The sequence below is a fragment of the Siniperca chuatsi genome, linkage group LG3 (genome assembly GCF_020085105.1).
Source record: "Siniperca chuatsi isolate FFG_IHB_CAS linkage group LG3, ASM2008510v1, whole genome shotgun sequence".
In the NCBI taxonomy this organism is placed as follows: Eukaryota; Metazoa; Chordata; class Actinopteri; order Centrarchiformes; family Sinipercidae; genus Siniperca; species Siniperca chuatsi.
In genome coordinates this window covers 34,734,251-34,761,399 of record NC_058044.1, presented here as the reverse complement: position 1 = coordinate 34,761,399, position 27,149 = coordinate 34,734,251, and the positions used below count along the sequence as shown (strand labels likewise).

Below are 27,149 nucleotides of genomic sequence, written 5' to 3'. Positions count from 1 at the left end.
TCACACGATGAGGTAACGTTACAAAACGTTTTCTTCCAACAGAGGAGACTGTCAAGTGCGTGTGCTGGGCCTCGTCTTCTGATAAGTCTGTGCTGCCCGGTTCGCCATATTACATTTAGTTTCACCTTTACGCCACTAGAGGGCATGGCGGGCTCATTTCTTTATTAGTAGAAAACACACAGGACCAGCCGTCCTGTAAAACGTAGAAAGCTTCATACAGCACACTTTATATTAAACACACTGACATGAAACCAGAAACAGACAACTGACAAAATGACATATAACATAATCAGAAAAGAAAACATTCAGAGTTAGACAATTTCTAATACAAGTAATTATTAAACATATTTACATTGTATGGTACATTGTCTCTCTCAACTCTCACTTCAGTGAGGCTAAATTAGTTTTAGTAATTTGTAAAACGGACCCAATGAAATATCAATTAGCTTGTTTTCAGGCCCACTGATGTGTGTAACCACTGATAACACATGCACCAAGTCAACAAGTGCTTTTTTTGTGGACTGAATAAAGACCGGATGGACCGAATATGAGACTTGAACACCCAGAAAAAAAATGATGTCATGGTTCCACCAACTGTAACTGGGGGCGATGCTGTGGTTTGTTTGGCAGTGTAAACATTGTACAAAACAGGGTGATAGCATGCGGTTAAAATAACAACTTGGCTTCATGTTCCTTGTGATTGTTCTGTCAAAGTGAGTACAGACTTGAGCTGAAATTCAGCTCGGCCTGCACATTTATCACCAAATGATCTCTACCTCTTTAACATCCTTTTTATTGTTCTCCTGCTGCTGCTTCATCTTCTCTTCACCTTCTCTCTTCATCCTCTCCGCTTCTTCCTTTGCGCCTCCCTCTAGTTCTCCTTCCCTCTTCGCCTCTATCGTTGTCCTCCTCCTGTCTCGCAGGGCACAGGGCAGACAGTTTGCCAGGAAGAGGACAGCAGAGAGACAGAGCAGAGAGAGGACAGCGCCCACACCGACCTCAAGCTCTCGAGCTCCCTGCCCTTCCTCCTCCTCCTCCTCCTCCTCCTCCTCCCTCTCTCCTTTCTCCTGGCTCGGGGAGAAGTACACAGTGCCCTCCTCCTGGCTCGGCATCAGCACAGCTTTTTCCAGATTGTTCTGACTGACTATCCTTCCGTTCCCCACCTCGTTCCAGTTTCTATTAGTCATCTTTCCACTGATTTTGTTATAGTAGTCACTGCTTAGATTCCCATTTTCGTTCTCGTCAAAGTTCGATGCATATATGTCACTGTCTGACTCAACCAGCGTGTCTGAAATGTCAAACTCAAACTCCTCGCCCTCCTCATCCTTGTCCCCTACTGGCTGCAGGAAGCCCAGTTCTAGGTTGACTCTTATCCAACCAGATCCTCTTGCCAGCCTCCTGGTCCCGCCTCCTCCTCCTCCGGTGTCCTTCCAATCCCTGTCACCTTCACTGACAGAGTTGGAAGTGATTGGCTGGTCAGTGCAGGTTGAAACCAGTAGTTCTACACGCAGTAAAGGCCCGCCTCCGTCGCCCTGGGCAAAGATACGTTGGCTGGGGCTGGGCGTCACCACAACCACGGTCTCAGCCAATGAGGAGAGACGCAGGAAAAAGGGTAGGTCGCTGAAGGAGGAGAGTAGGGAGGCAGTGTCGTCACTGAACTGGAGCCAGACACTGATGGACGCCTCCTGGAGAGACACGACAGGATATAGATGGAAAGACTATTAGAGCTCACAGGTCATTGTCCTCTTAACTGTTTCACATTGTTACTTTATATAAATAAACATGTAAATAACAGTTAGCCAATTGTTTTGAACTATCAGCCAACTGTAAATTCTAAAATAGTGGCCTTAATTTACCTCAACTTCCGAGACAGCCAGCCCTTTATTAATCATTTAAGAAGCCTCCGTGATGCCTCCCTTACCTTGTAGTTGTTTCATGGGAAACATTTGCAGGAAATGTTGAGTGTTACTGACAGTAGCTTAAAGAGCACTTCATACAAACTTAGCAGTTTGTATGAAGTGCATTCTGACCACATTTTAAGTCAACTCAAATGCAGGGTTAAAAGCCTGCCGTCACTGGCACACACTTTCACACTCTCTCCTTGAAGGTATTCATAGTGTTGCAGTTGTACACAGAAGCAGTTGTGTGAAGAATAAAAAAAAAAGTTTGAGAGAGAGCTTGGCACCCCTGGCCAAGTGTGTGAAGTGAGCATGCTAGATTGTCGGTTTCAGAAAGTTACAAAAATCAGTGGATGTAGGCAATACCAAAAATATAGCACATAAGCAGGAGGTTGGGGTGGTGGATCGAGCTGCAGCAGCAAATGTAATAGTAAAAGGTCCATCCATCCATCCATTTTCTTCCGCTTATCCGGGGCCGGGTCGCGGGGGCAGCAGTCTAAGCAGGGACTCCCAGACTTCCTTCGCTCCAGACACTTCCTCCAGCTCCTCCGGGGGGATCCCGAGGCGTTCCCAGGCCAGCCGAGAGACATAGTCCCTCCAGCGTGTCCTGGGTCTTCCCCGGGGCCGCCTCCCGGTGGGACATGCCCAGAACACCTCCCGAGGGAGGCGTCCAGGAGGCATCCGGATCAGATGCCCTAGCCACCTCAGCTGGCTCCTCTCGACGTGGAGGAGCAGCGGCTCTACTCGAGCTCCCCGTGTGACTGAGCTCCTCACCCTATCTCTAAGGGAGCGCCCAGCCACTCGGCGGAGGAAGCCCATTTCGGCCGCTTGTATCCGCGATCTTGTCCTTTCGGTCACTACCCAGAGCTCATGACCATAGGTGAGGGCAGGAGCGTAGATTGACCGGTAAATCGAGAGCTTTGTCTTTCGACTCAGCTCCTTCTTCACCACAACGGTCCGATACAGCGCCCGCATCACTGCAGACGCTGTACCGATCCGCCTGTCAATCTCACGCTCCATCCGTCCCTCACTCGTGAACAAGACCCCGAGATACTTGAAGTCCTCCACTTGGGGCAAGGACTCCCCACCTACCCGAAGAGAGCAAACCACCTTTTTCCGGTCAAGAACCATGGCCTCAGATTTGGAAGAGCTGATTCTCATCCCAGCTGCTTCACACTCGGCTGCAAACCGTCCCAGTGCATGCTGCAGGTCCTGGTTTGAAGAAGCCATCAGAACGACATCATCTGCAAACAGCAGAGATGAGATCCTGTGGTTCCCAAACCGGACACCCTCCGGCCCCTGACTGCGCCTAGAAATTCTGTCCATATAAATTATGAACAGAACCGGTGACAAAGGGCAGCCCTGGCGGAGTCCAACATGCACCGGGAACAGGTCTGACTTACTGCCGGCAATGCGAACACAGCTCCTGCTCCGGTTATACAGGGACCGGACAGCCCTTAGCAAAGGGCCCCGGACCCCATACTCCCAGAGCACTCCCCACAAAGCGCCCGGGGCACACGGTCGAATGCCTTCTCCAGATCCACAAAGCACATGTGGACTGGTTGGGCAAACTCCCATGAACCCTCGAGCACCCGATGGAGAGTATAGAGCTGGTCCAGTGTTCCACGACCGGGCCGAAAACCACTCTGCTCCTCCTGAATCCGAGGTTCGACTACCGGACGAATTCTCCTCTCCAGTACCCTGGAGTAGACCTTACCGGGAGGCTGAGAAGTGTGATCCTCTGTGATTGGAACACACCCTCCGGTCCCCTTCTTATACAGAGGGACCACCACCCCGGTCTGCCAGTCCAGAGGCACTGTCCCAGACCGCCACGCGGTGTTGCAGAGACGTGTCAGCCAAGACAGTCCCACAACATCCAGAGACTTAAGATACTCAGGACGGATCTCATCCACCCCTGAAGCCTTGCCACCAAGGAGCTTGCCAACAACCTCAGTGACTTCGGCCAGGGTGATGGATGAGTCCGCCTCCGGGTCCCAGCCTCCGCTTCCTCTTCGGAAGACGTGACAGCGGGATTGAGGAGATCCTCAAAGTATTCCTTCCACCGTCCGACAACATCCCCAGTCGAGGTCAACAGCTCTCCACCCGCACCGTGCACGGTGTTGGTGAAGCACTGCTTCCCCCTCCTGAGCCGTCCGGACGGTTTGCCAGAATTTCTTTGAGGCCGACCGATAGTCCTCCTCCATGGCCTCTCGAACCTCTCCCAATCCTGGGTTTTTGCCTCTGCGACCGCACGGGCTGCAGCACGCTTAGCCTGCCGGTACCTGTCAGCTGCCTCGGGAGTCCCATGAGCCAACAAGGCCCGATAGGACTCCTTCTTCAGCCTGACGGCATCCCTTACTTCCGGCATCCACCACCGGGTTCGGGATTGCCGCGCGCGACAGGCACCAGAAACCTTGCGACCACAGCTACGAGCCGCCGCATCGACAATGGAGGTGGAAAACATGGTCCACTCGGACTCAATGTCCCCAGCCTCCCCCGGGATCTGGGAGAAGCTCTCCCGGAGGTGTGAGTTGTAGACCCTGCTGACAGCGGGCTCCGCCAGACGTTCCCAGCAGACCCTCACGATACGCTTGGGCCTGCCAAGTCTGTCCGGCTTCCTCCCCTGCCAGCGGATCCAACTCACCACCAGGTGGTGATCGGTTGACAGCTCCGCCCCTCTCTTCACCCGAGTGTCCAAGACACGCGGCGGAGAGTCAGATGATACGACAACAAAGTCGATCATCGACCTCCGCCTAGGTGTCCTGGTGCCACGTGCACTGATGGACACCCTTGTGCTTGAACATGGTGTTAGTTATGGACAAACTGCAACTAGCACAGAAGTCCAACAACTGAACACCACTTGGGTAGTAAAAGGTGTTGGGTAATAATGGCCACCTGCATGAATGATGTTACTAGACAGCTGGTAGCCAAACAGCTGGTGAATGAGCCAGTGATGGTGAAGCATGAATGAAACAGCTGATGCCAATCAACTAACACATGACTTTACTGCTCGTCAGTGCCTGAACTAAGGCCATTTTGACCAGGTGATGCTGCTAGAGTAAAGCTGGACCAAAGTACTGCATATGTTACGACTCTGTTTTTGTACTCATGGAATTAGCGCTGTGGAAATGTACAGTACATTATGCTTAATTTACCATGTGAGCCATTATAGTGAAGGTCATTTTAACCCCCCTTTATCAGCAGCGTACCTTGTGCTGGCCACACCCTAATGCTATTATTTGAATACCTGCTTTATTTGAGAATTTACAGTGCCTGCACTATATGAAGAACTGTCTTCACACATCATAAATCAACCTCATCAACATCACTCTCACCTGGTGATGGTTGTACAGGATGTTGTAGGCTGTCACTGTTGTTGTGACGATGGAAGGGTGGGCTGGGCTGGCCGTGACTGACATGCCGAGGCCGCTGACCACCTGCACAGACAGGTCCCCGGGGGTTACGGGGTCAGAGGTCACAGTGATGTCACATCTGCCCAGCACGCCATCCCATTGCTCAGAGACAACCTGAGAGAGAGAGAGAAAGATGATGATGATGATGATGATGATGATGATGCTCAGTAAGTGAAGATGTCCAAATGAATTGATGTACAACTATCACCTACATGGAGTGATGTCTTTCCTGGTCGTAAACCAATCAGGTTGGTCTGGGTGCCAAGGGAAGCCACTCGAGGGTCATCTACTCTCAGCCAGTTACGGACCAGCTCTGTAACATCCACAAACCAATCAGATGAGCCCAGCAGATGTGTGGTTCTACTGTGGGAGTCCTGAGCTGTGAATTGAGTCAGAACCTGGACTGAGGAACGCTGATACACCGGCACACACCTAAGGAGACAGGACACACATGAAGAACTAAAGTAAAAACACAATATGACGTTGTCAAATCAGAACGGTAACAGCATGTACACACATAGATGTGTGTGTGTGTGTGTGTGTGTGTGTGTGTGAGGCCCTGCTCACTGAAACCTGCCGAGTGACTCCCGAATTGGTGAGTCGTGGTAAAAATAAATAAATGAATGCTGTGCCACAAGGTGCTAGGCTAAGCTAACGAGTTCAAGTGAATATTGCATCAAGTGTACACTGTATAGTTTGTAATTCATGAAACAGTGTTTCACTCAGAAATTAATTTACTATAAAGGTTATTTAAAATGTTATGTTGATTGTACAATTTACATTATATGTAAATGTTTTGTTGAAGTTAAAGGAATTAACAATTACTGACAAATCAGAAAGGCATTTGAAAGGCAATTGATTAATGAACAATCCTGGCCATGTCAATGATTGCAGGTCATGTTTTTGAATTGATTTGAAGTTAGGGCTTACCCAGACGAGACGTCTAGATCCCTGAATTGAAGAGCCCAGAGCCAAGAACTGCTGACCTTACCCCTCTCCTGCCATGGGGGTAGGGTAAACATAATATACTGCACAAGGCCAGCACCACTCTTACACTCAGCTCTCAGGACCACTTGCACAACCCCAAATCCCAGACTCTGACTTTACCCCTTTTTTGACTTGGTTTGGAAAAGACACTTACCTTCTTCATTCTTCTTCAAACGCATTCTGGTTGTCTGCGGAAGGACTGAGTTGCAACCATTTCTGGTTTAAGTGAATGAACTGAGTATTCATATTATTGATGTGGTGTATTATGGTGCCTTGGTTATGGTGATTTTGTTATGCTAATACAGTGAATAGTGAGTATTATTGTTACCTTCCGAATATTGGATCCAAATACTGAGAATTGAGATTCCAAATTACCAATATTAGGATGCCCAGTCAGACAAAAAAGTAGTTAAAAACAACTCAGTGGTTCAAAACCAAAAACAGAGTGACAAAAGAAATTATTTGCTGCTGAATTGAAACTGAGGTATCTTTGTGGAATTGAACTGTATACTGAACCTCTGGTCCAGTATAATTGTAATCTTTACTAACTAGTTATTAATTTACCTCCAGTAGTGTTAGGAAACACAAAAGTCTTTGTAAATACAGTCAGTGATACAGTTCAAGTCCCCTCCTCTTTTCTTTTTACACCAAGTCATTTGGCTCTGTCATTCACTCACATGGATTTCCCTGCCACTGCTATGCAGATGACACTCAGCTAATTCATGCTAATTCTGTCTTTTACCCTGTCTGAAACCCAGGTGGCAGCACAAATCTCTGCGTGTCTGGCTGACATCTCTCAGTGGATGTCTGCACACCACCTGAAGCTCAACCTCGACAAGACTGAACTGCTCTTCCTTCCTTAATGACTATAGGATTCGCTTTTGTGCAAATAATAGCTTATTGTCACTAGCGTAACTAAAAAACCACATCCAAATTTCTCAAGTGAACACCAATAAGAACATGACACACATGAAACTTGAACCCCCAATGTACCAAGAGCCAGCCCTGAGTGTAACCCACTTATCCACCACATCCTTGTGGCAATGTAGACATCTTTTCACTCTGTATACTACGTCACCAGACGTCCTAAAAAGCCTAAAAAGAAACAGTTATACTGTAAACCTGGGGTTGTACAAGGCTTATGTTACATATTTACAGGTTTGTATGCATTTTAAAAATATGTAATGATGTTTTTAAAATATGGTCTAAAACCGGGCTATACATAACCCAAGAAATCCTGGTCTCAGAGCTAAAGCATAGAGGCGATATTGAAATGACGTCTATTGCTCAGTGGGATGTCTGCACATTACTGTATGTAGACTACTTGTGGATTATGTAGTCTATTTACAGAGCTCAAAACCACAGACTAAACTGTATTTGCAGTCTTTGGTCTCTAAGAAATGAAAAATCACAACTGTGATGACATAACAGGATTAATTCAGAACACTCATCACAGGACCACAACAAGAGCTTTTGGTAAGACATCCTATATTCCTCACACTGTTCCAGCTTTAGCTAACACTGTAGTCTAAGGCTCATCATTGTGGTTGTTCTTTAGTGAAAAGTTATTATTCTATTGCATATTTATATATTTTTGGCCAAAGAGTGCTTGACATTGTCTGATAGGGTTTCCCAGCCTGTGCATTAAAGAAAACATATGGCCACCTTCAGAATTTATTGAATGAAATACTTAGAGGAAACACTGGGGCTAAAGAGGACTTTCATTTAATTTTTGAGTCTCCAGCGGACCTCCAGAAACACCCACACAAAGGCATATAGAAAGGTTAAATAAACCACAGACGACACATTGTGGATGTCTCCTACCCTTTCTCTGTGAAGTGGTTCCAGCCATCGATGGCATTGAGAACGGGGTCTGCCAAGGTCACTCGCAGGGGCACTGAAGGAGCCCACACCTCCAGACACACAGAGCCACTGAGCGTGCCCAGTAGAAACTCCACTATTGCACAGGTGTTACCCAACCCTGATTCGCTGCCGTCCACAAAGAGGGTGGAGCAATCACTGGACACCTGTGGTTAGGATGGATACAGACAGAGGACAAGATTATAGGACATGTGTACAGTATGTATATTAAGTCAATCAAAACATTAGAGAAGATGCTTTTAATTTAGATTTGTTCTAATTGAATGTTTAAATATAACAATGTCACTTATATAAAGCTGAAGCAATCAATATTTTAATGACAACAATGGGTTAAATGACTATGTGTAATGTGAAAGGTTTTGCTCGTAGTGACGAACCTACAGAGAATTACCCCCTCAGCTCTAAAGCTCTTTCAGCTCATTGCTTTGGTTTTACAGACAAAAACTTTACTGTTTTGGTTCAGTCTCATGGCTCTCATCAACCTTGTTTCCAGCAGCAGCAGCAGCTGCGACGCACGCTAGCCGACCTCTCACCACCACCAGCCAGCCCAGCCAGCCAGCCTATGCAACTTGGCCAAGCCCACCTCACGCCGGCGGAACATCTACGCTGACATACGGCGGGGGAATGTTTCTATTGCGGCCGCCAGGGCCACTTCCTGGCCACATGCCCCATGAGGCCAAAAGATTAGGCTCACCAGTTACAGTGGGGGTTCTGGTGAGCCACAACAACCCCCGACAGCCGGAACCGCCTTGACTACAAATCCTGGCTACTCTTCACCACCCACGCGGATCTCTTCCTCTGCTAGCCCTGGTCAACTCGGGGGCAGAGGACAACTTCCTGGACGTGGAGCTAGCCTGACAGGCAGGCATCCCCATGGAGGCCTTGCAGTGGCCACGGAAGGTGGAGGCGCTGGATGGCAGTCCCGGTCTCCATGGTTCTGTCCGGCAATCACCGCAAAGACCTCCACTTCCAGCTCATCTCGGCACCTCGGACACCCCTAGTTCTGAGTTACGCCTGGCTGCGGCAACATAACCCTCACATTGACTGGAAGACGAGGAGAATCCTGAGCTGGAGTACCTACTGCTTCTCCACCTGCCTCCAGTCTGCCCGATCTCCCTCGGAGGTTAAGACACCACCACCCAAACCAACACCCCCAGACCTAGCCTCGATCCCAAAAGAATACCACGATCTACGAGAAGTTTTTAGCAAGGACTTGGCCCTGTCTCTACCACCACATTGCCCCTATGACTGTGCCATCGATCTCCTTCCCGGAGCTTCTCTGCCCTCGAGCTGCCTCTACAACTTGTCTTGACCCGAACGGGAGGCCATGGAGACCTATATAAGAGACTTGGTACAGGCAGGCCTCATTTGGGCCTCTTCCTCATCTGTGGGGGCAGGTTTTTTCTTTGTAGCAAAGAAAGACAAGACACTGCGACCCTGCATTGAATATAGAGGCCTCAACCAGATCACCATAAAGAACAAGTACCCCCTGCCTGTAATAAACTCAGCCTTTGAACCCCTCCACAGGGCCACCATAGTCACAAAACTGGACCTTCGCAATGCCTATCACCTGGTTCGGATACGGGAGGGGGATGAATGGAAGACCGCCTTCAACACACCCCTGGGCCACTTTGAGTACCTGGTCATGCCATTCTGACTCACCAATGCACCGGCGGTGTTCCAAGCCCTGGTCAATGACATCCTCCGCGACTTCGTAAACCGTCGTCTACCTCAACGACATTCTCATCTTCTCCCGAGACCCAGCTAGTCACATCAGTCACGTCCGTCAGGTCTTACAACAATCCTGGAGAACTGTCACTTTGTCAAGGCAGAGAAATGCAAATTCCATGCTGACTCAGTGAGCTTCTTGGGGTACATCCTGGAGAGTGAGCAGATGAGGACGGACCCGGCCAAGGTAAAAGCAGTCTCGGAGTGGCCCACAATCGCAAGCAACTACAACTCTTCCTAGGATTTGCCAACTTCTACTGGAGGTTCATCTGAGACTACTGTCGTGTGGCGGTCCCACTCACCAAGCTCACCTCCTCCAAGGTGCCCTTTGCCTGGAACGCCGAAGCAGATGCTGCCTTGGCCAAACTTAAGGCTCTGTTCACCTCCGCTCCTATCCTGATCCAACCTGATCCTGCACGCCAATTCACAGTGGAAGTTGATGCATCGGAGTCGGGGCCGTACTCTCCCAGTACTCCAACACCGACCAGATACTTCATCTCTGTTCCTTTTTCTCCCAACGACTCACTCCTGCCGAACGAAACTATGATGTGGGCAACAGGGAGTTATTGGCGGTTAAGATGGCGTTGAAGGAGTGGCGCCACTGGTTAGAAGGAGCAGAACAACCATTCCTATTGTGGACGGACCACAAGAACCTTAAATACTTTCAGTCAGCTAAGAGGCTCAACTCTCGCCAGGCATGATGGGCATTGTTTTTTGGGCGTTTCAAGTTCACCCTCACCTACTGGCTTGAATCTAAGAACATCAAGGCCAACGCACTATCCCGTCAAGATCTTTCCCTGGACCCCAAAACTGGATCTGACACTATTCTGCGTCCCACCTGCTTGGTAGCCACCCTGACTTGGGAAATAGAAACCGTGGTGAGGGAGGCCCAGAGGGATCAGCCAGACCCAGGCAACGGTCCTCCTAACCGCACGTTTTTTTCCAGACGCCACTCGCTCCCAAGTGCTTCAGTGGGTCCACAACTCCCGCTTTGCCTGTCACCCTGGAATCACTCGAACCCTCTCCCTCCTCCGACGGCATTTGTGATGGCCCACCATGGAGGCCGATAGCCAGCCTTTGTGGCCGCCTGTTACTGTCTGTGCTCGAGGGAAGTCTTCTCATCGACCGCCGGTCAGTCTGCTACAACCACTCCCGGTCCCCAGTTGCCCATGGTCCCAAATCGCCCTAGACTTTGTTACCGGACTGCCTCCATCACAGGGTAACACCACTATATTCACCATAGCAGACCAGGTTTCCAAGGCGGTACACTTCGTGGCATTACCAAAGCTCCCTTCAGCTCTGGAGACTGCAGACCTACTGACCCTGACTCCTGAAGTGTTCGATCTCCACGGGATCCTGCTGGATGTCTCAGACTGGGGTCCCCAGTTCATCTCGCAGGTATGGAGATCTTTTGGCCAAGCTTTGGGAGCCACCATCAGCCTTTCCTCCAGCTTCCACCCGCAGTCCAACGGTCAGATGGAGAGGGAGAACCAGGACCTTGAAGCAACCCTTCGCTGCGTAGCCGCCGCTAATCCATCTTCTTGGAGTTCCCAACTCCCCTGGGTGGAATATGCACACAATTCCCTGACCTGCGCTGCTTCTGGCCTCTCCCCATTTGAGTCCTTACTAGGATATCAACCGCCCCTGTTTCCATCCCAGGAAAGTGAGCTCGCAGTTCCGTCCGTGCAGCACCACCTTCACCATTGCCAGAAGATCTGGAGAGAGACCCGAGCAGCTCTTCTCTAGTCGGCCGAGAGGAACCGTCAAATCGCAGATCGACACCGGATACCAGCGCCAACTTATGAACCAGGTCAGAGTGTTTGGTTGTCTTAAAAAAATATCCCTTAAAGGACCGAGTCAAAGAAACTGTCTTCCCGCTACATTGGTCCATTCGTCATTGATCGCATCATTAACCCATCTGCTGTCAGGTTGAAATTACCCCGCTCCACGAGAGTTCATCCTACCTTTCATGTATCTCAACACAAGCCAGTGTCTTCCAGCACTCGGTGATCAAAGTTCCTGTCATTGTCTGGATTCCTGTCAGCCTGCCTGCCGGTCTCTCCAGCCACCCCACCTTGTCTCCAACTACTCCACCACGGAGCCAGACCTTTTGCATCCAACCTGCTCCATGATCTTGGTTCCACTGATGGTCAGTCTCCACATACCACAACAAACTCCACCCCACGGCCAGCCCAGGTCTACACGGTATCACCTACACCCTGCCTCATGGACCAGTCTGCCTGTCCAGACCCACACAGCGTCTAAACCAAGTTAGTCGGGTGACCGCTGCTTCAGTCTCCACGCTGGAACCATTGCTACTCCCCCTGGGTTATCTAGTTTGGGGTGTAATTGTTCAGGCTTTGCTCTGAACAATTACACCCCTTCCCACTATTCCTGCTAACATTCTAAATAAAGTGTGAATTGGTTGTAAAAGACTACTAGTGTGTTCTGCATTTGTGGGTTCGAAAGATTGTACATACGACAGCAGCAGCTGTGAAATAGCTTTGATAAATCCACTGTACACTACCTGCTCAGCAAGAAACAACAGAACAGCAGACAAATACAGTTAGAGAGCAGCTGGTGAACATAGTGGAGCATTTACCAGCTAAAGAGCCAGATATTTCCCTCAGGAGCTGGTGGAGACCAGAGACAGAGCTAACAGAGTGAGAATATTGGACTCATCAGGTGACACAGACCACCCCTAATAAATTATCACATTGCTCTGTGTCTGCTGGATGTGTAAATAAGCATCTGTTTGCTAACAAGGTAATCATAACTTTATAAGGTGATAATTTGGACAAAAAAATTGATTGAATTTGAAATTGACACATGATAGCAGATAAGTCAGATAAACAACATCTGTCCTCTGGGAGAGGTCGCAATATAACAATATTTATTTTTGTTGATTTTCAAATAAATGTCCTTTAATATGAGTACATTGTTACTTATTGCTTAGTTTATGTCAGCAGTTTGCCCCCTGCTTCCAGTCTTTTTTGCTAAGCTATGCTAAAGTTGAGCGCCTGTTCATTCTTAATTTTGGAAGTAGTCGTTTGACAAAAACAATCTTCAAGATCCACTTAGTCGCTTTGATGGTCTTTTTCGATGCCAAAGACCATCCTTGAACAGAGACAGGTTAAAATCTTTTGACAGAATTTTTTGTGTTTGACTGTATTGCACCTTGACAGTGTTCTCATTGGTAGAGTGACACGTGACAGCAGAGGTGACATCTGACACCTTCCCATCACGACTTATGGCCAGCACAATGACAGGAAGTGACACCAGCTGATTGGTCAGTATGGCTGTGTTGATGATCGTGTTACTCTGACGAAAGAGGATCAGAAAACACACAATTAAAATTATGTTGAAACAAATCAGATTAGATGGACCTTTAAAGATTTGAAAGTTCATAAAATTATGATCTTTGCGTTGGGATTGAATGAATGAATAAATGAATGAAGTACCTCTGTGATGGGAGTGATGCCAAAGATGTGTCGATCAGTGAATGAGAAGATGCTCACTGCTGCCCCGTGTGGCGATAGGGGGTTACTATGCCCAGAGTACTCCACCCACCAGTTGGCAGACACGGTCATGGCAATACCGAAGCTCTGCCTCAGGCCGTCGACTGACAGACACACCACCTGCTGGAGGAGTGTGGGACTGCAGGGCGACAGAGATCAGAGACTGAGCTGCCAGTATGTCAGTACTCACTGCTTCTACACAACAGGGGCGTAGCACAAAATTCTGGACCCTGTACATAGGCATTCTCTATGGGCCCCTCCCCGCATCCACAGCTGTTCATTCTAATATCTTTGTGAGCCCTCCTCACATGAGGGCCCTGTATACTCAGTCCCCTTTTTCTCCCTAGTCCTACGTTCCCTGCTACTCAAACTACACCACAGTGAGAGTTAATGCAGAGGGAAGTTGTGCCTTCCCAATGCCACCTTGGTTACATAGTGATTAAATAAGGCCAGTTTCAAAGCTAATGCACATAGATGAAGGCACTGCTAGAAATGTTTTGAAAGTTCTGACACTGTAAATATGATCACTGTGCTCTCAGCTTACTTGCATCTGAACCATTTCTTATTTACATTTTGATTCAGGCTTTCTCTGTCCTGTTGGCAATGTGACAGCCCTCTTGACTTCCTGTTTGGGCTGTGGCAGAGGCTGCCACCGCAATCACAGCTGCAACCGTGCAAGAGGATATGGCTGGCGGAACTAGAACCAGACCCTCCAGAACCCCAGCTGCTGAGAGCATACATTGACTGGTGGTGCCTTTGCTCAAATTGTCCTCCGATGCCAACAGAAATTGGATCATTCTGCTGCAATGAATTTCAGTGTGGGCAGTTTTTCAAATGCAGGATCTAATTTGCTTGACAACGCTGTGTAACTTTGATTAGCACCGGCTCAGAGCTGTAGTGGCCCGCTGGGTGGGCGTGGGCATCAGAAGCTTGCACGCAATGCATCCTGGTACAGGTAGGCACTGCCAGCTTGGCTCCACGAGCAGGAGAACTTATTGCTTCAATTAACTACATTTACCATCAACACTGACTGGACAGCCACATAAAAGGTGCAGAATGTTCCCTTTAAGTCATGTTGAAGCATTAATCATTTACTGTCCTACACATGAAGGAATCATTTCACTCATTCCACCATTCCTTGAGAGAAGTTCAAACCCCACCTACTTTCTCACGTCCACACAGCTGACCAATCACTGAGTGAAGTGGGTGTGCTTGTTGGATTGTCAGTTTCTGAAAGTTACAGAACCTGCTAGATGTAGGCCTCCACAATTTAGCTGTTGAAAAGGTGTTGGGGCAGGGGGTTTCAGCTGCTGTTAGACAATCTGCCAAGTTCTTTGTGTGTGTGAACACTGGTCTTTGTTTAAACCTACACCTTTGGTTGTCTCAATGGTAAAATGTGGTGAAAACACTTTTAATTGCTACTGTATTTTCCATCGTTTTGTGTATAATAGCGGTCACTATGGTTGGAGGTGTTGTGCTCAGTTATCATGAGATTAGCTAAATGAACTCGCTCCATTTTCCTGTCTTGACTGTAATGGTTCATAGACAAACTGAACTGAGCTGAAATCAAACTCTAGACCTACTTGTTTGTGTGCTTGCGTGAGCTGTGTTTGTGGCAGAAGATGGATACCACATCATGTTTGGAGCCTTGGCTTCGCTCCAGGGTCACTGCCCACAGGTCAGAGGTCAGAGTTCTCTGGGCCACCATCGACACCAAGCCCTTCTTCACCTTCAGCCTGAAGACACACACGCAGATTTTCAATGTAAAACTACAAGACAGCATTTTAAGAATGTGAAAGTAGGGTTGTACTGACATCATTTTGTGTCTACCTTAAGACCACAAACTCAGCACTGAAGTTAGCTCTCAGATTCACAGACACCCTGATTGGCTGTCCTATGAGGACCGGGCCCCTGTGATAGCGAATCACAACATGGGAGTCCAAGATAAGCTCCTCCGCTTGCTGCCCGTTCAAACAGGTTTCTTCTTTGGTCCTGCTCTGCTCTCTTTCCTCCTCCTCCTTTAGTGTCACTGCTTTGATATGGAAGAGCTGCCTCTGGGACTGAGCAGCTCTGTCCTCCACACATCTGGATGGATGGTCAATGGGTACAAGGAGATCGACAGATGTTGGAGAATGACGAATGACGAATTATGAAAATTAATTGAGCAGCAAAGTAAATAAAAACTAAAAATAGTCTGTCTACATTTTTCACATTCTCTGTAACATACCCTGGTGGTGTCAGCTCTAGGTCGTCCACTGTGTCGAAGGAGGAGTAGTAAAGCTGTATTTGGTTTCTCATGGGGCCCCGTTGGTATCTGAGGGCCCGTGGAAAATTCCCCAGGGTATCCCCATCAACACCTGGATGGTATCTGAATCAATGCGTAAATTCATCTTATACACAGGCAACTGATAAAAGGATCATTCACACCTATGACTCATAGAGGAAAACAAGGATGAATGGAAACTGTCTCAAACACATCTGTCCATGCACAATTTTCCTGTTATAACCGGACATCATCTTCGTGTGTAAAGACAATGGGCTTCATGCAACAACATTTTCGGATCCTTATCTGAGAGCCTCACTTTTTTTCTGAGGTTTGCTCGTATGAGTGTTCCAAGTTGGATTCAAACCCTCTTAACTGCACAACTTTGTAAATTGCTTGTTTCAACCTGATTAATGTCATCTGTACGTTAATAGGTGCACTTGTGTGAGATTTGATCATTAGCATAATGGATTCCCCTACATTTCCATGTAAGGCTGCTGGTTCCGCTCCATTTGTGGGCAAATTTTATTCACAAACATGTAAACACTGCAGAGCTTCATGTCAGCAGATGAAAACATAACAAATTTAGCAGTGTCAGTAGTCATATTAGGGGAAAATCACTACAGCTGTTGAAGCTGTGTCAATGCAGAGACATACCATGACAGAAAAAAAGAAGGAATGATTTGACATGAAGTTAGATGCCTTGCTAAAGCCAAGTAGGCATTGACTAAAATGGGAGGCGGTCAATGGGATGTGACTGTCAAGGATGAATGGTGATGTTACAATGTGTTATAAGGTAGGATTCACCAACAACTACTGAACTGTAAGTTGTCATGTTAGTATCCAATGAAAGAAGGAAAGACAAATTAATCCTTCCTAAAAAAAGTGAAGCCTGTAAGCTAGTTCAGACGTAGCTCTGTTGAGACAGTTCTTGGTGGTTCCCATAGAAAAGCTTAGTAAAGCGGTTATGTGCCAAAACAACCAGTTAGTACTCATCCTAGAAGTATTTTCTCGAAGTAAGTTTTCGAGTGTGCATCCTCTTTGCATCGTTCTGGTACGCCAAACCGTAATGGGCTCATTTTGTAATGGGTTTGCTCCTGAGGCTGGAGGACAGAAAACACCCACTGGTACTTAATGGTTGGTGAGAATTGCAGGCGTAGTGGCTGTTTTTATACCCAATGGTCAAAGGGGGCAACAATGAGCCTATTCCAAACTCAAAAACAAAATTCGACAAGCGACACAAAGATGAGATTTATGCTTTATTGGAAGCGTGTTTTACAAGAGAAAAGACTTGAAGGATGGAAGACTAACTGGTTGGTGTCAGAGAGCCAACACAGACACCACCAGCTCCACCCACTGCAATCAGCAGATCGCACTCACCTGAGTATTGATTACACACCTGCCACTAATCATCTACTCCACACTATATAGTCTCACTCCCCAGGTTCACTCACTGTCTGGTCTCAAACCTCTTACGAGAACTCAACCCGACCACAGCTTCTCTTGACAACCCCTTTTGGACTTTGGACTTCTCCGTTGTGTGTTTCGTCAGTTCCCGGCTTTCCTGCCACCCGTCTCCTCTAGTGGATCTTACTACCAGCGCTACATCAAGATAATCACCAGATAATCATCAGAAACGTGAGAAGTGTGAGTTCCATTGCCCCACGGTCCAGTTCCTCGGGTACATCGTCAGTGCAGAGGACATTCATATGGACCAGGGGAAGATCCAAGCCATCCAAAACTGGCCACTTCCTCAATCAGTTAAGGAACTCCAACGGTTCCTAGGGTTTGCAAACTTCTATCGCAGATTCATAACGAGCTTCAGTTTCATGTCCACTCCTCTCACCTCTCTGCTCCGTCGCAAACCCAAGTCACTGTCCTGGAACCCTGAGGCTCGAGCCGCGTTTGAAGAGCTAGAGAGCCTTCTGCACTGCTCCCGTGCTCACCCATCCTAATCCAGATCTCCCCTTCGTGGTAGAAGTGGACGCCTCCACTACCGGCGCGGGAGCGGTGCTATCCCAACGCCACGGAGAGCCTCCTCAACTCCATCCTTGTGCCTTCATCTCTAAGAAGCTGTCCCCGGCGGAGCAGAATTATGACATCGGCAACCGGGAGCTGCTGGCTATAAAGTTGGCATTAGAAGAGTGGAGGCATTGGCTGGAGGGAGCAAATCACCCATTCACTGTCATCACCGACCATAAGAACCTAGAATACCTCCGTACTGCTAAAAGATTGAACCCTCGCCAAGCCCGCTGGTCCATCTTTTTCACCCGTTTCCACTTCTCCATCACCTATAGACCCGGAGACAAGAACGTAAAAGCGGATTCCCTCTCCAGAATCCATGCTCCCGAGGAATCCCTCACACCAGAACCCATCCTTCCTCCAGCCATACTTGTCAGCCCTATCCAGTGGGACCTGAACGACCAAATACAGGCCGCTGCAGTCTCGGAACCTGCTCCGCCGGTAGGCTCAGAGGGTAAGATCTACGTCCCAACCAGCCTACGTAAAGACCTTCTGGGCTCAGCGCATGCTTCTCCGGGCTCTGGACACCCAGGCAGCCAGCGTACTCTCTCTCTCCTTCAGGCTCGTTACTGGTGGCCCAGTATGGTCCGGGATGTCTCCCAATTCATGGAAGGATGCTCAGTCTGCGCCATCTCCCGCACGCCACGTCAACTTCCTGCTGGCAAACTGGTACCCCTTCCGATACCACGTAGACCTTGGTCCCACGTCGGAGTCGATTTCGTCACAGACTTACCCAAATCAGACGGTTTCACCTGCATACTCGTCGCGGTGGACCGTTTCTCCAAGGCCTGCAGGCTCATTCCCTTGAAGGGCTTGCCTACCACTCTTGAGACCACAGAGGCCCTTTTCCAACAGGTATTCCGCAACTTTGGTATCCCGGAAGAAATCGTCTCTGACCGAGGACCACAGTTCACCTCACGTGTGTGGAAGGCTTTCTTCAAACTCCTCCAAGTAGCAGTCAAACTCTCCTCCGGTTATCACCCTCAGACCAACGGCCAGACTGAGCAGAAGATACATGAGATAGGGAGATATCTTCGGACCTACTGTCACAACACCCAAACCAGCTGGAACCGCTTCCTTCCGTGGGCCGAGTACGCACAAAACTCGCTAAAGCAGAACGGGTCTCACCCCGTTCCAGTGCATACTCGGCTACCAACCCCCGTTGTTCCCCTGGACAGAGGAACCCTCTGAAGTCCCAGCCATTGACCACTGGTTTCGAGCGAGCGAGAGAGTGTGGGACTCAGCCCATATCCACCTGCAGCATGCTGTACGGAGGCACAAGCAGTTTGCTGATGCCCGCCGATCCCCTACCCCGGTCTATCATCCAGGGGATCGCGTCTGGCTTTCCACTCAGGATCTGCGTCTCCGTCAGCCTTGCCGTAAGCTGAGTCCCCGCTACATAGGTCCATTCCCCATCGAGAGGCAGATTAATGACGTCACCTACCGGCTCCAGCTCACCCCGAGGTACCGCATTCACCCTTCATTTCATGTCTCCCTCCTAAAACCTGTGTCTCCATCTTCCACAGAACCCGAGGAGCTACCCCTAACTCCTCCTCCAGATGTGATCGAGGAACCCCTAATCTACCGGGTGGAGGCCATTATGGATTCCAGGCGACGGGGCGGCCGGCTAGAGTACTTGGTGGACTGGGAAGGATACGGGCCCGAAGAAAGATCTTGGGTTCCACGAGACGACATCCTCGACCCGGCGTTACTGACGGACTTTCACAGGGCTCATCCGGATCGTCCTGCACCCAGAGGCCGAGGCCGACCCCGTCGCTGTCGGCGGGCGTCAGGAGCCACCCCTGGAGGAGGGGGTACTGTCAGAGAGCCAACACAGACACCACCAGCTCCACCCACTGCAATCAGCAGATCGCACTCACCTGAGTATTGATTACACACCTGCCACTAATCATCTACTCCACACTATATAGTCTCACTCCCCCGGTTCACTCACTGTCTGGTCTCAAACCTCTTACGAGAACTCCACCCGACCACAGCTTCTCTTGACAACCCCTTTTGGACTTTGGACTTCTCCGTTGTGTGTTTCGTCAGCTCCCGACTTTCCTGCCACCCGTCTCCTCCAGTGGATCTTACTACCAGCGCTACATCAAGATAAGACCCATAGACTTTACTAGCTTAGCTCCCGTCATTGCTTTTCTCTGTCTGGCTGTTTCAATAAACTCCCTCGTCTCAGTACTAACTGCTGTCTGCTGACAGTTGGTTTGGCAAATGTAGGTCTGGATAACTTCCCCACCTCTGATAAAGAGCAGCATACAGCCACTTCACTGAGCTTTTCTATGGGAAGTGGTGGAGACAGACCCAAACTGAGCTAGTTCACACAGTCAACTCGTGTTTGCTGCTGCACTCACATGTCATACTCCTCTCATTACAACATATATATCCAACGCACCCTTTTAATCATGGCAGTGTATTTAAGCCTTAAGTTCTCTGTTCACTCTTGCTGCATGCTGCCGCACCACTCACCTGAAAGCTACGCTATCACTGATGAAATCACCTGCTGTTACTGCTTCTGCTGTTCATACAGCATTTGAAAAGCCACCCAACATCTACCTGTAGGCTATGAGTCTACCTTCCCTTAGGAGGGAAGTTCTTATTGTCACTCCCTGCTGTGCTTAGCTTGATGTTTCCTTGTGGGGAGTAATGAGGTCAGAGCCTAGACACCAATATATATACAGTGGTGTGAAAAAGTGTTTGTCACGCTTAAATGTTTCATATCATCAAAAAAAAATTAATATAGAATTCAGGTCAAGACTTTGACTAGGCCACTCCAAAGACTTCATTTTGTTCTTCTTCAGCCATTCAGAGACCCCACAACAACATCCAAAGAACTGCAGGCCTCACTTGCCTCAGTTAAGGTCAGTGTTCATGACTCCACCATAAGAAAGAGACTAGGCAAAAATGGCCTGCATGGCAGAGTTCCAAGACAAAAACCACTGCTGAGCAAAAAGAACATTAAGGCACGTCTCATCTGCTTCAGGACCTGGAAGACTTGCTGTGATAAAGGGAATCATGAATTATGCTGTCTACCAAAAACTCCTGAAGGAGAATGTCCGTCCATCTGTTTGTGACCTCACGCTGAAGCAAACTTGGATTCTGCAGCAAGACATTGATCCAAAACACACCAGCAAGTCCACCTCTGAAGGGCTAAAGAAGAACAAAATGAAGACTTTGGAGTGGCCTAGTCAAAGTCCTGACCTGAATCCTACTGAGATGCTGTGACATGACCTTAAAAAGGCAGTTCATGCTCGAAACCCCTCCAATGTGACTGAATTACAATTCTGAAAAGATGAGTGGTCCAAAATTCCTCCACAGCACTGTAAAAGACTCATTGCAAGTTATCGCAAATGCTTGATTGCAGTTGTTGCTGCTAAGGGTGGCCCAGCCAGTTATTAGGTTTAGGGGGCAATCACTATTTTACACAGGGCCATGTAGGTTTGGATTTTGTTTTCCCTTAATAATAACAACCTTCATTTAAAAACTGCATTTTGTGTTTACTTGTGTTATCTTTATAATAATAATAGTAATATGGTAATATAGTAATATTTAATTTTTTTTGATGATCTGAAACATTTAAGTGTGACAACCATGCAAAAAATAAAGAAATCAGGAAGGGGGCAAACACTTTCTCACACCACTGTATAATAATCCATTCCAAGTGAGTTGGCTGACTGAAATGAATGAGTGAGCTAATGAAAGAATAATACCTCACCTCAGTAAAGGAGAAGTCACACGCTGATGGTTGACAAAGTTGCTGTGATGATGTCTGCCCTGCTGCTGTTCCCGCTTCTGCACCCGGCGATGAGGGTGGATGTTACTGTGCCACTTGTCCAAATCCTGATGTGATTGGTTGCTGTGTTGATCCTCGAACCAGTCTCTGGGCAGTGTCAGAGTTACCAAGCACAGCCCTAGAGGAGGCTGGGAAACAGGACGGACAGAAGGATGGACAGGAGAGGGAAATGGAAAAGTGAATGAGTAGGACAGAGAGAAAACACTAGGTTCAGAGAAAATCTGGTCCTCACCTGTGTGATACAGGAGACCTTGTGCTCCTCTGTCTCTTTGAAGGCATGCAGGGTGATGCAGGTCCCTCGGGTGCTGGTATCGCCTCGCTTGTGGAACAGCATCCTCACCCTGAACCTCTCCTGCCCTCCCTCATCCCTCTCTCTTTCCACATGCTCTGAGAGGAGGGAGGCGGACACAAGGGGAGAGAGAGGGAGGACAGGCTCTGACATGTGCTGTGGAAAGAGAAAGAGAGGTATAAAGCTTGTTAGCTTTAGCAGTTGATATAGAATTAGCATACATTGCCATCTTCAGTAAACTCACCCCACACATCTCTTCTGTCCTCTTCTTTTCCTCTTACCTGTGTAACTGAGTAAGGGCCAAATGAAGCCTGGAGGACTGGTCTGGGGATCCGGCCGGGTGGGGACACCATGAACAGGCTCTGGGAGAAGGAAAAGGGGCTGGAGTTGGAGAAAAGAGGGCCCAGCTCCGCTTGGGACAGATGGAGAAACTGCCAGGGAGGAGGGATGACCGACATGTGCACTGGCAGGGAGAGAGGGAGAGGAGGCTGCAGGAGGGATGGAGGGACTGAGGGAATAAAAAAGGAAGGTGATGGAGGAGGTGTGAACCAAAGTGTTAGCGATTGAGGCATGCTAGAAAGTTAAGAAAACATAAACCTTGCTCCACAAAGAGGTATCTGAAAAAATCATCCTACTTTCTGAAGTCCCCCTAAACTTGTTCATTTGCTGAAGGGGGAATGTTTCTCTGTGCTCGCCTTAAATCTCACTTTACAGTAACACCAGCAGAATTTATGACATCACAACTAGTTTGGAGTCAAACATGGTCCAGTATATGTGGAAACACTGAGAATGGACTTTTGAAGTAGGAGACATCTTGTGTCCAGCGTTTTAACAACAGATACATGAGCTGTTGACCTCTGCAAAAGTCCACCCTACTGTGACTCTCTAATGTACCACAGACCAAAAATCTACTTACCATAGTAAAGACTCACCTACTATGAAAATCCAAAAGAGCAGCAGCATGCTAACTCCTCTTCTGCCCCACCGCACACTGGCCCAGCTGACATCTGTCATCCCCACAGACTTGATGCAACACAGTATGTGACAACCAGTCCGCTGTAAATTAAGTCAATGCTGGTATTTACAATGATTAAAGGGGCACCGAATTGTGTAGGTGCAATCAATTAATCAGAATTATCAAAGATAATCATAAATAATAACTTTAATGAATAAAGTCCTTGGGGCACCACCCTTAAAACAAGGGAAAATGATAGCTAATTAATTGATTCACTCTTATAAAATACTCTAAACTCTCAATTTGTAACTCAGATTAATAATTCAATTAATAACTATAACCAAAATTACCATTAATAGCTAGTAGTTTAAAGGATTTGGTGTATTCACTCTTGTGCAAAATTAAAGAAACCAGCATAATTATACACAAGCATGTATTAAAAGATGAACAAAGCTTAGCAAACCTCCTTGTTAGCTGGCCATGTGGATGAACCAGGTGGGGAAGAACTTTGGTCCAGATTGGAGAAAAGTCCTTGCTGTGCAGTCTGTTTGTGCAGATGGAGGAACCAGTCACTCCGTCTTCTTATCAAAGTTAGTTCTTAAAGTTAACTGGCAGACTTTGTGTAGTAGCCATTGGCGCTAACTAGGTATTGTTGCATATATCTTACGCAGGCCCTCACATTGCTGCTGTAAGAGAGAGTTCAGTTCTGTTGTGTATCTGCTCCAAGCAGGCCACACTGGCGGACAGCTGCATTAGATATTCTCATCCAGTAGCAACATTCTGTACCAGTGCAGGAAATGTTTGACATTTTTTTATTATTCAACCATTTCCCCCTAACCTTGGTTGTACTTTAGGACATAGGGTTAAGTTGCCATAACCACAATCTCTAATGTTAACCAGGTGCTTCTGGTTATTATATCTTAAGCATACTAATACTGTTTGCCATGTGCAAATAATGAAGGAATATCCCATTAAATGTGATTACTGAATGTTGACAAAACCGTCTCCACTCGAGGTCCATTTGCTTGCTTCTTCTGTAGCTTTCAACCGGATTACAGGTCTTCATCAGCAGATTAAGTTTTGTTTTTGATGAACTGTCAAGCTTAACTGTTGTCAACTCAGAAGTCCAAAAAGTGCTCAGAATAATGATAATTTGAACATCTACAGTTGAAACTGAGCAAATTTCAACTGCTGATGAAGACCATGTGATACAGTCAAAAGCTCCAGAACAAGCAAGTAAATCCTTCAGTGGAGATTGTTTTATCAGCTAAATTTGTGATTTTATCCTCAGAGAATTTCTGAAATTGTTCTCGCAAATTTATGACTTTATAATCTCAGAGAAAATAAAAAAAAAATTCTCGGAAATTATCACTTTAATCTCTAAATTCTGAGGTTTTTCTCTGAATATTACCCAACTCCCCCAGCTCCGTAATTTATTATTTTTTTTACACACAATAGCCCTAATACGCCGTTTGTAGTGTCCATAGCCCTAAACTTTACTTCAAATACTAACCAACTGCAAAACAAGCTGCATTAATGTTCAGATGTAGCTTCTAATTAGTTATGCTAGCTTGCTCAAGAGGAGTTAGTTATTTGAAAATCAGATACAATACAATGATTGATGATGACCACATACTATGATAAGCTAGCTAATGTCATGGTTGGATCTACATTCAGGGTGCATGCAGAGGCCTGACATGTGGGCCAAGCAGGGAAAGTCTTTTTTTAACCATATGGGTACAAGCAACAACATCTATCTTCATTTTTGCTGGTATATTCAAAAACATTTTAAACAGAAGCCATTTTGTTTAGAAAAACAAGAGCTCTGACTGTTTTTTTGATTGATGGACCCTATAAAGAGCAGATCCAAGGTGAATGATTTGCTCTCTATGTCAGTGTTAAAAACAGAGGTTTTATAAATTGTGAAATTTGCTTAAGACCCCAGAAAGGCTTCATTCAGCTCTGCTTACAATAAGCCTATTATTGTTACACAATACCTGCAGGGAGGGAAGATAATTTTACAGGAAACCAATCAGAGCCTTCACATGTAGCATCATAGACACAGGGACACTAGGCAAACAATATTTTAGTCATTAAAGTCAGTGTGTCCATACATACACACACATACAGACAGTCACACTCACACACTCATGCACCTCAGCTGGGTGGAACTAGGTTAAATTCGGACACAGATCAAAGCTAAATATATCAAATATGTGTATTACGTACATGTTCCCATATGACAACAATCACTATGAACAGGTAAGATGATACCATAATGTTCTACACAACACACGCACTTGATGTCTCTCTCGCTTACACACACACACACACACACACACACACACACACACCTACACACACACCTCTTTTACCCACCTGTATGTCTATTTCAGCTCCAGATTACATCTTTTTCTCGAGGCATTTTTAAAGCAGGTTTAAAAAATACAATAAATACAACAATAAATACAACAAATACTACATACAAAACCTTCCAAAATACAGTTACATGGTCTTTTTTGTCTCTCGCGCTCTTCTTTGCTGGTCTGCGCCTGCTATAAACCTCCTCTCTCTTTGCCTCTCTCTTCCCTCCCTCTCTGTGCCAGATTCACACAATACAGATTTATTCGTTCACAACGGTAAATAATCCTCTCTCTCTCTCTCTCTCTGTTATGTCCCTATTCCCTGCCCTTCTTTACGATCTCATTTTATTCTTATAGGTTTTGCTTCTTGCTCTCTCCCTCCCTCCAAGTTACTCTTTTTGTCCTTCCCTCTCTGTTTTCCCTCCTCCACATCTTCTTCAAACAATTTTGCCAAAGAAAAGGTCACTCTTTTGATATAAAATGCTTTCCCAAAAGCTTCACTGTGTGTGTCTGGATGGTTTCTCCATCACACACCAACTATAATCGTACATATACACTAAAGTTAGGAGTGTGTATGAAGTGTGTGCTGTAATTAGAAACAAACTGTCTCTCTAAGCCTCAGACATTGTATAGTGGCTGTAATGTGTCATTTTAAGCTTAGCAGTTACTGTAAAGTTTGTCAGAGCAGTCCATTGTAAACGCTTTAGACTGCAAATCCCATGTATAACACCGTCACCTGGTCTTGGATGAGCATGATGGCTCCACATTAGTGTTTTATTTCACTGTTTGTCAAGTGTCACATGGTATGTAGCCTACATGATGGCAGCGTTGACCGGATGGTGACCATATTTTCATTGTTTGTAAATTGAGCGATAATGGTTATAGGTAAATATAGCCAAAATTAAGTAATGACAAAGGGATGTGAAGAATGATTAAACATATGTAATAATAAGATTGATCAACTACAGTAAGGATGACCAGCTTACCATCCATGATGGGCAGATGAGAGACAAAGTACAGAGCCAGGTGAGACCAGGGATGACGAGGTATGGGCAGAGGATGCAGCAGACTAGTACTGGGGCGAGTAGAAGATTTGTTCCAGGCACAGACATGACAGGCAGAAACAAACGAGTTAGTGTCCTCAACCATAAATGGCCACCAAAAATGCCTACGGAGGAAAACCAGAGTGTGGTTAACACCAGGATGACAGGTCAACTTGGAAGAATGAGCCCAGAGGAGCACATAGGACTTAACAGCATCTAGAACAAACAGGCGGCCTTTGGAGGACTTGATGGACGTGGAGGACATGATCAGTGAGGTCTCTGGAAAAAATCTAAATATCATCCAAACCAGTTTAACATGTCCCTAAAGACATCATTTACCAGAGTCTGGAAGATGGCTGGGGCGTTGGTGAGTCCGAATGGCATTACCAGATACTCAAAAGTGGCCCAAAGGAGTGTTCTCACTGGCGGATTTGGATCAAGTGGTAGGCATTGCAAAGTAACCACACAGACCACACCACCACAGTGTGGGGTGTGAAGCCGGGATCGAACCGCCAACCTTCTGATTGGTGGATCACTCTACCACTAAGCCACAGTCGCCCTGTTGCACCCTGAAGTGAATCAAAGGCAGTGTTTAAGAGTGGCAATGGATATTTGCTTTTTACCATGATGTTGTTGAGACCTCTGAAATCAATGCACGGGCAGAGGGTCTTGTCCTTCTTTTCAACGAAGAAGAAGCCTGCACCAAGGGGTGAAGTTGATAGGCAGATCAGACAGGGCACAGATTGAGGCAGAGCAGACTGAAGGCGCTGAGCATGACAAGGACTACAACTAACAATCTTGGACGAAACCCAATCAGTGGAGATTATGTTTCACCAGCCAGAAATTACCAAGAATAAGGGGAACGAACGATGGTCATCTCCTTGCCCCTGGCAAGGAGATGACCATCTAAAGCATTAGCATCTAGAGGATTTACTAAACAAAAAGTGGACAGTCTCAACTGTTAAACAACAACACAGTCCA

At 47.0% G+C, this 27,149-nt stretch overlaps 1 protein-coding gene across 4 annotated transcripts; it reads right to left on the bottom strand.

The window, feature by feature from the left end:
- Window positions 1–143: 143 nt before the first annotated feature.
- tmem132a (transmembrane protein 132A) lies at window positions 144–25,510 on the bottom strand. 4 transcript variants are annotated; one of them, XM_044185601.1, is made up of 15 exons: window positions 25,142–25,506; window positions 23,226–23,306; window positions 22,740–22,863; window positions 22,089–22,315; window positions 21,751–21,963; window positions 21,441–21,646; window positions 15,653–15,793; window positions 15,256–15,510; window positions 15,009–15,161; window positions 13,369–13,564; window positions 13,085–13,228; window positions 8,123–8,325; window positions 5,524–5,743; window positions 5,234–5,425; window positions 144–1,685 (listed from the first exon to the last, which is right to left on the bottom strand). In XM_044185601.1, exons 3-15 carry the CDS (start codon window positions 22,819–22,821, stop codon window positions 759–761), a joined length of 3,159 nt encoding a protein of 1,052 aa, XP_044041536.1. In that variant the 5' UTR covers window positions 22,822–22,863; window positions 23,226–23,306; window positions 25,142–25,506; the 3' UTR covers window positions 144–758. The 4 variants fall into 4 exon arrangements, with proteins under 4 accessions (XP_044041536.1, XP_044041525.1, XP_044041545.1 ...); XM_044185590.1 differs by having other exon boundaries at window positions 23,226–25,506; XM_044185610.1 differs by having other exon boundaries at window positions 15,653–15,739; window positions 22,740–25,510.
- Between the last annotated feature and the right edge of the window lie 1,639 nt (window positions 25,511–27,149).

Coding starts and splice junctions, on each gene's coding strand:
- tmem132a (XM_044185590.1), bottom strand. CDS start 22,821: ATGACAGATGTCAGCTGGGCCAGTGTGCGGTGGGGCAGAAGAGGAGTT. Junction 22,316..22,739: donor CTTTTGGATTTTCATAGTAG/GTGAGTCTTTAC, acceptor TTATTCCCTCAG/TCCCTCCATCCCTCCTGCAG. Junction 13,565..15,008: donor TCACGCAAGCACACAAACAA/GTAGGTCTAGAG, acceptor GTCGCCCTGCAG/TCCCACACTCCTCCAGCAGG.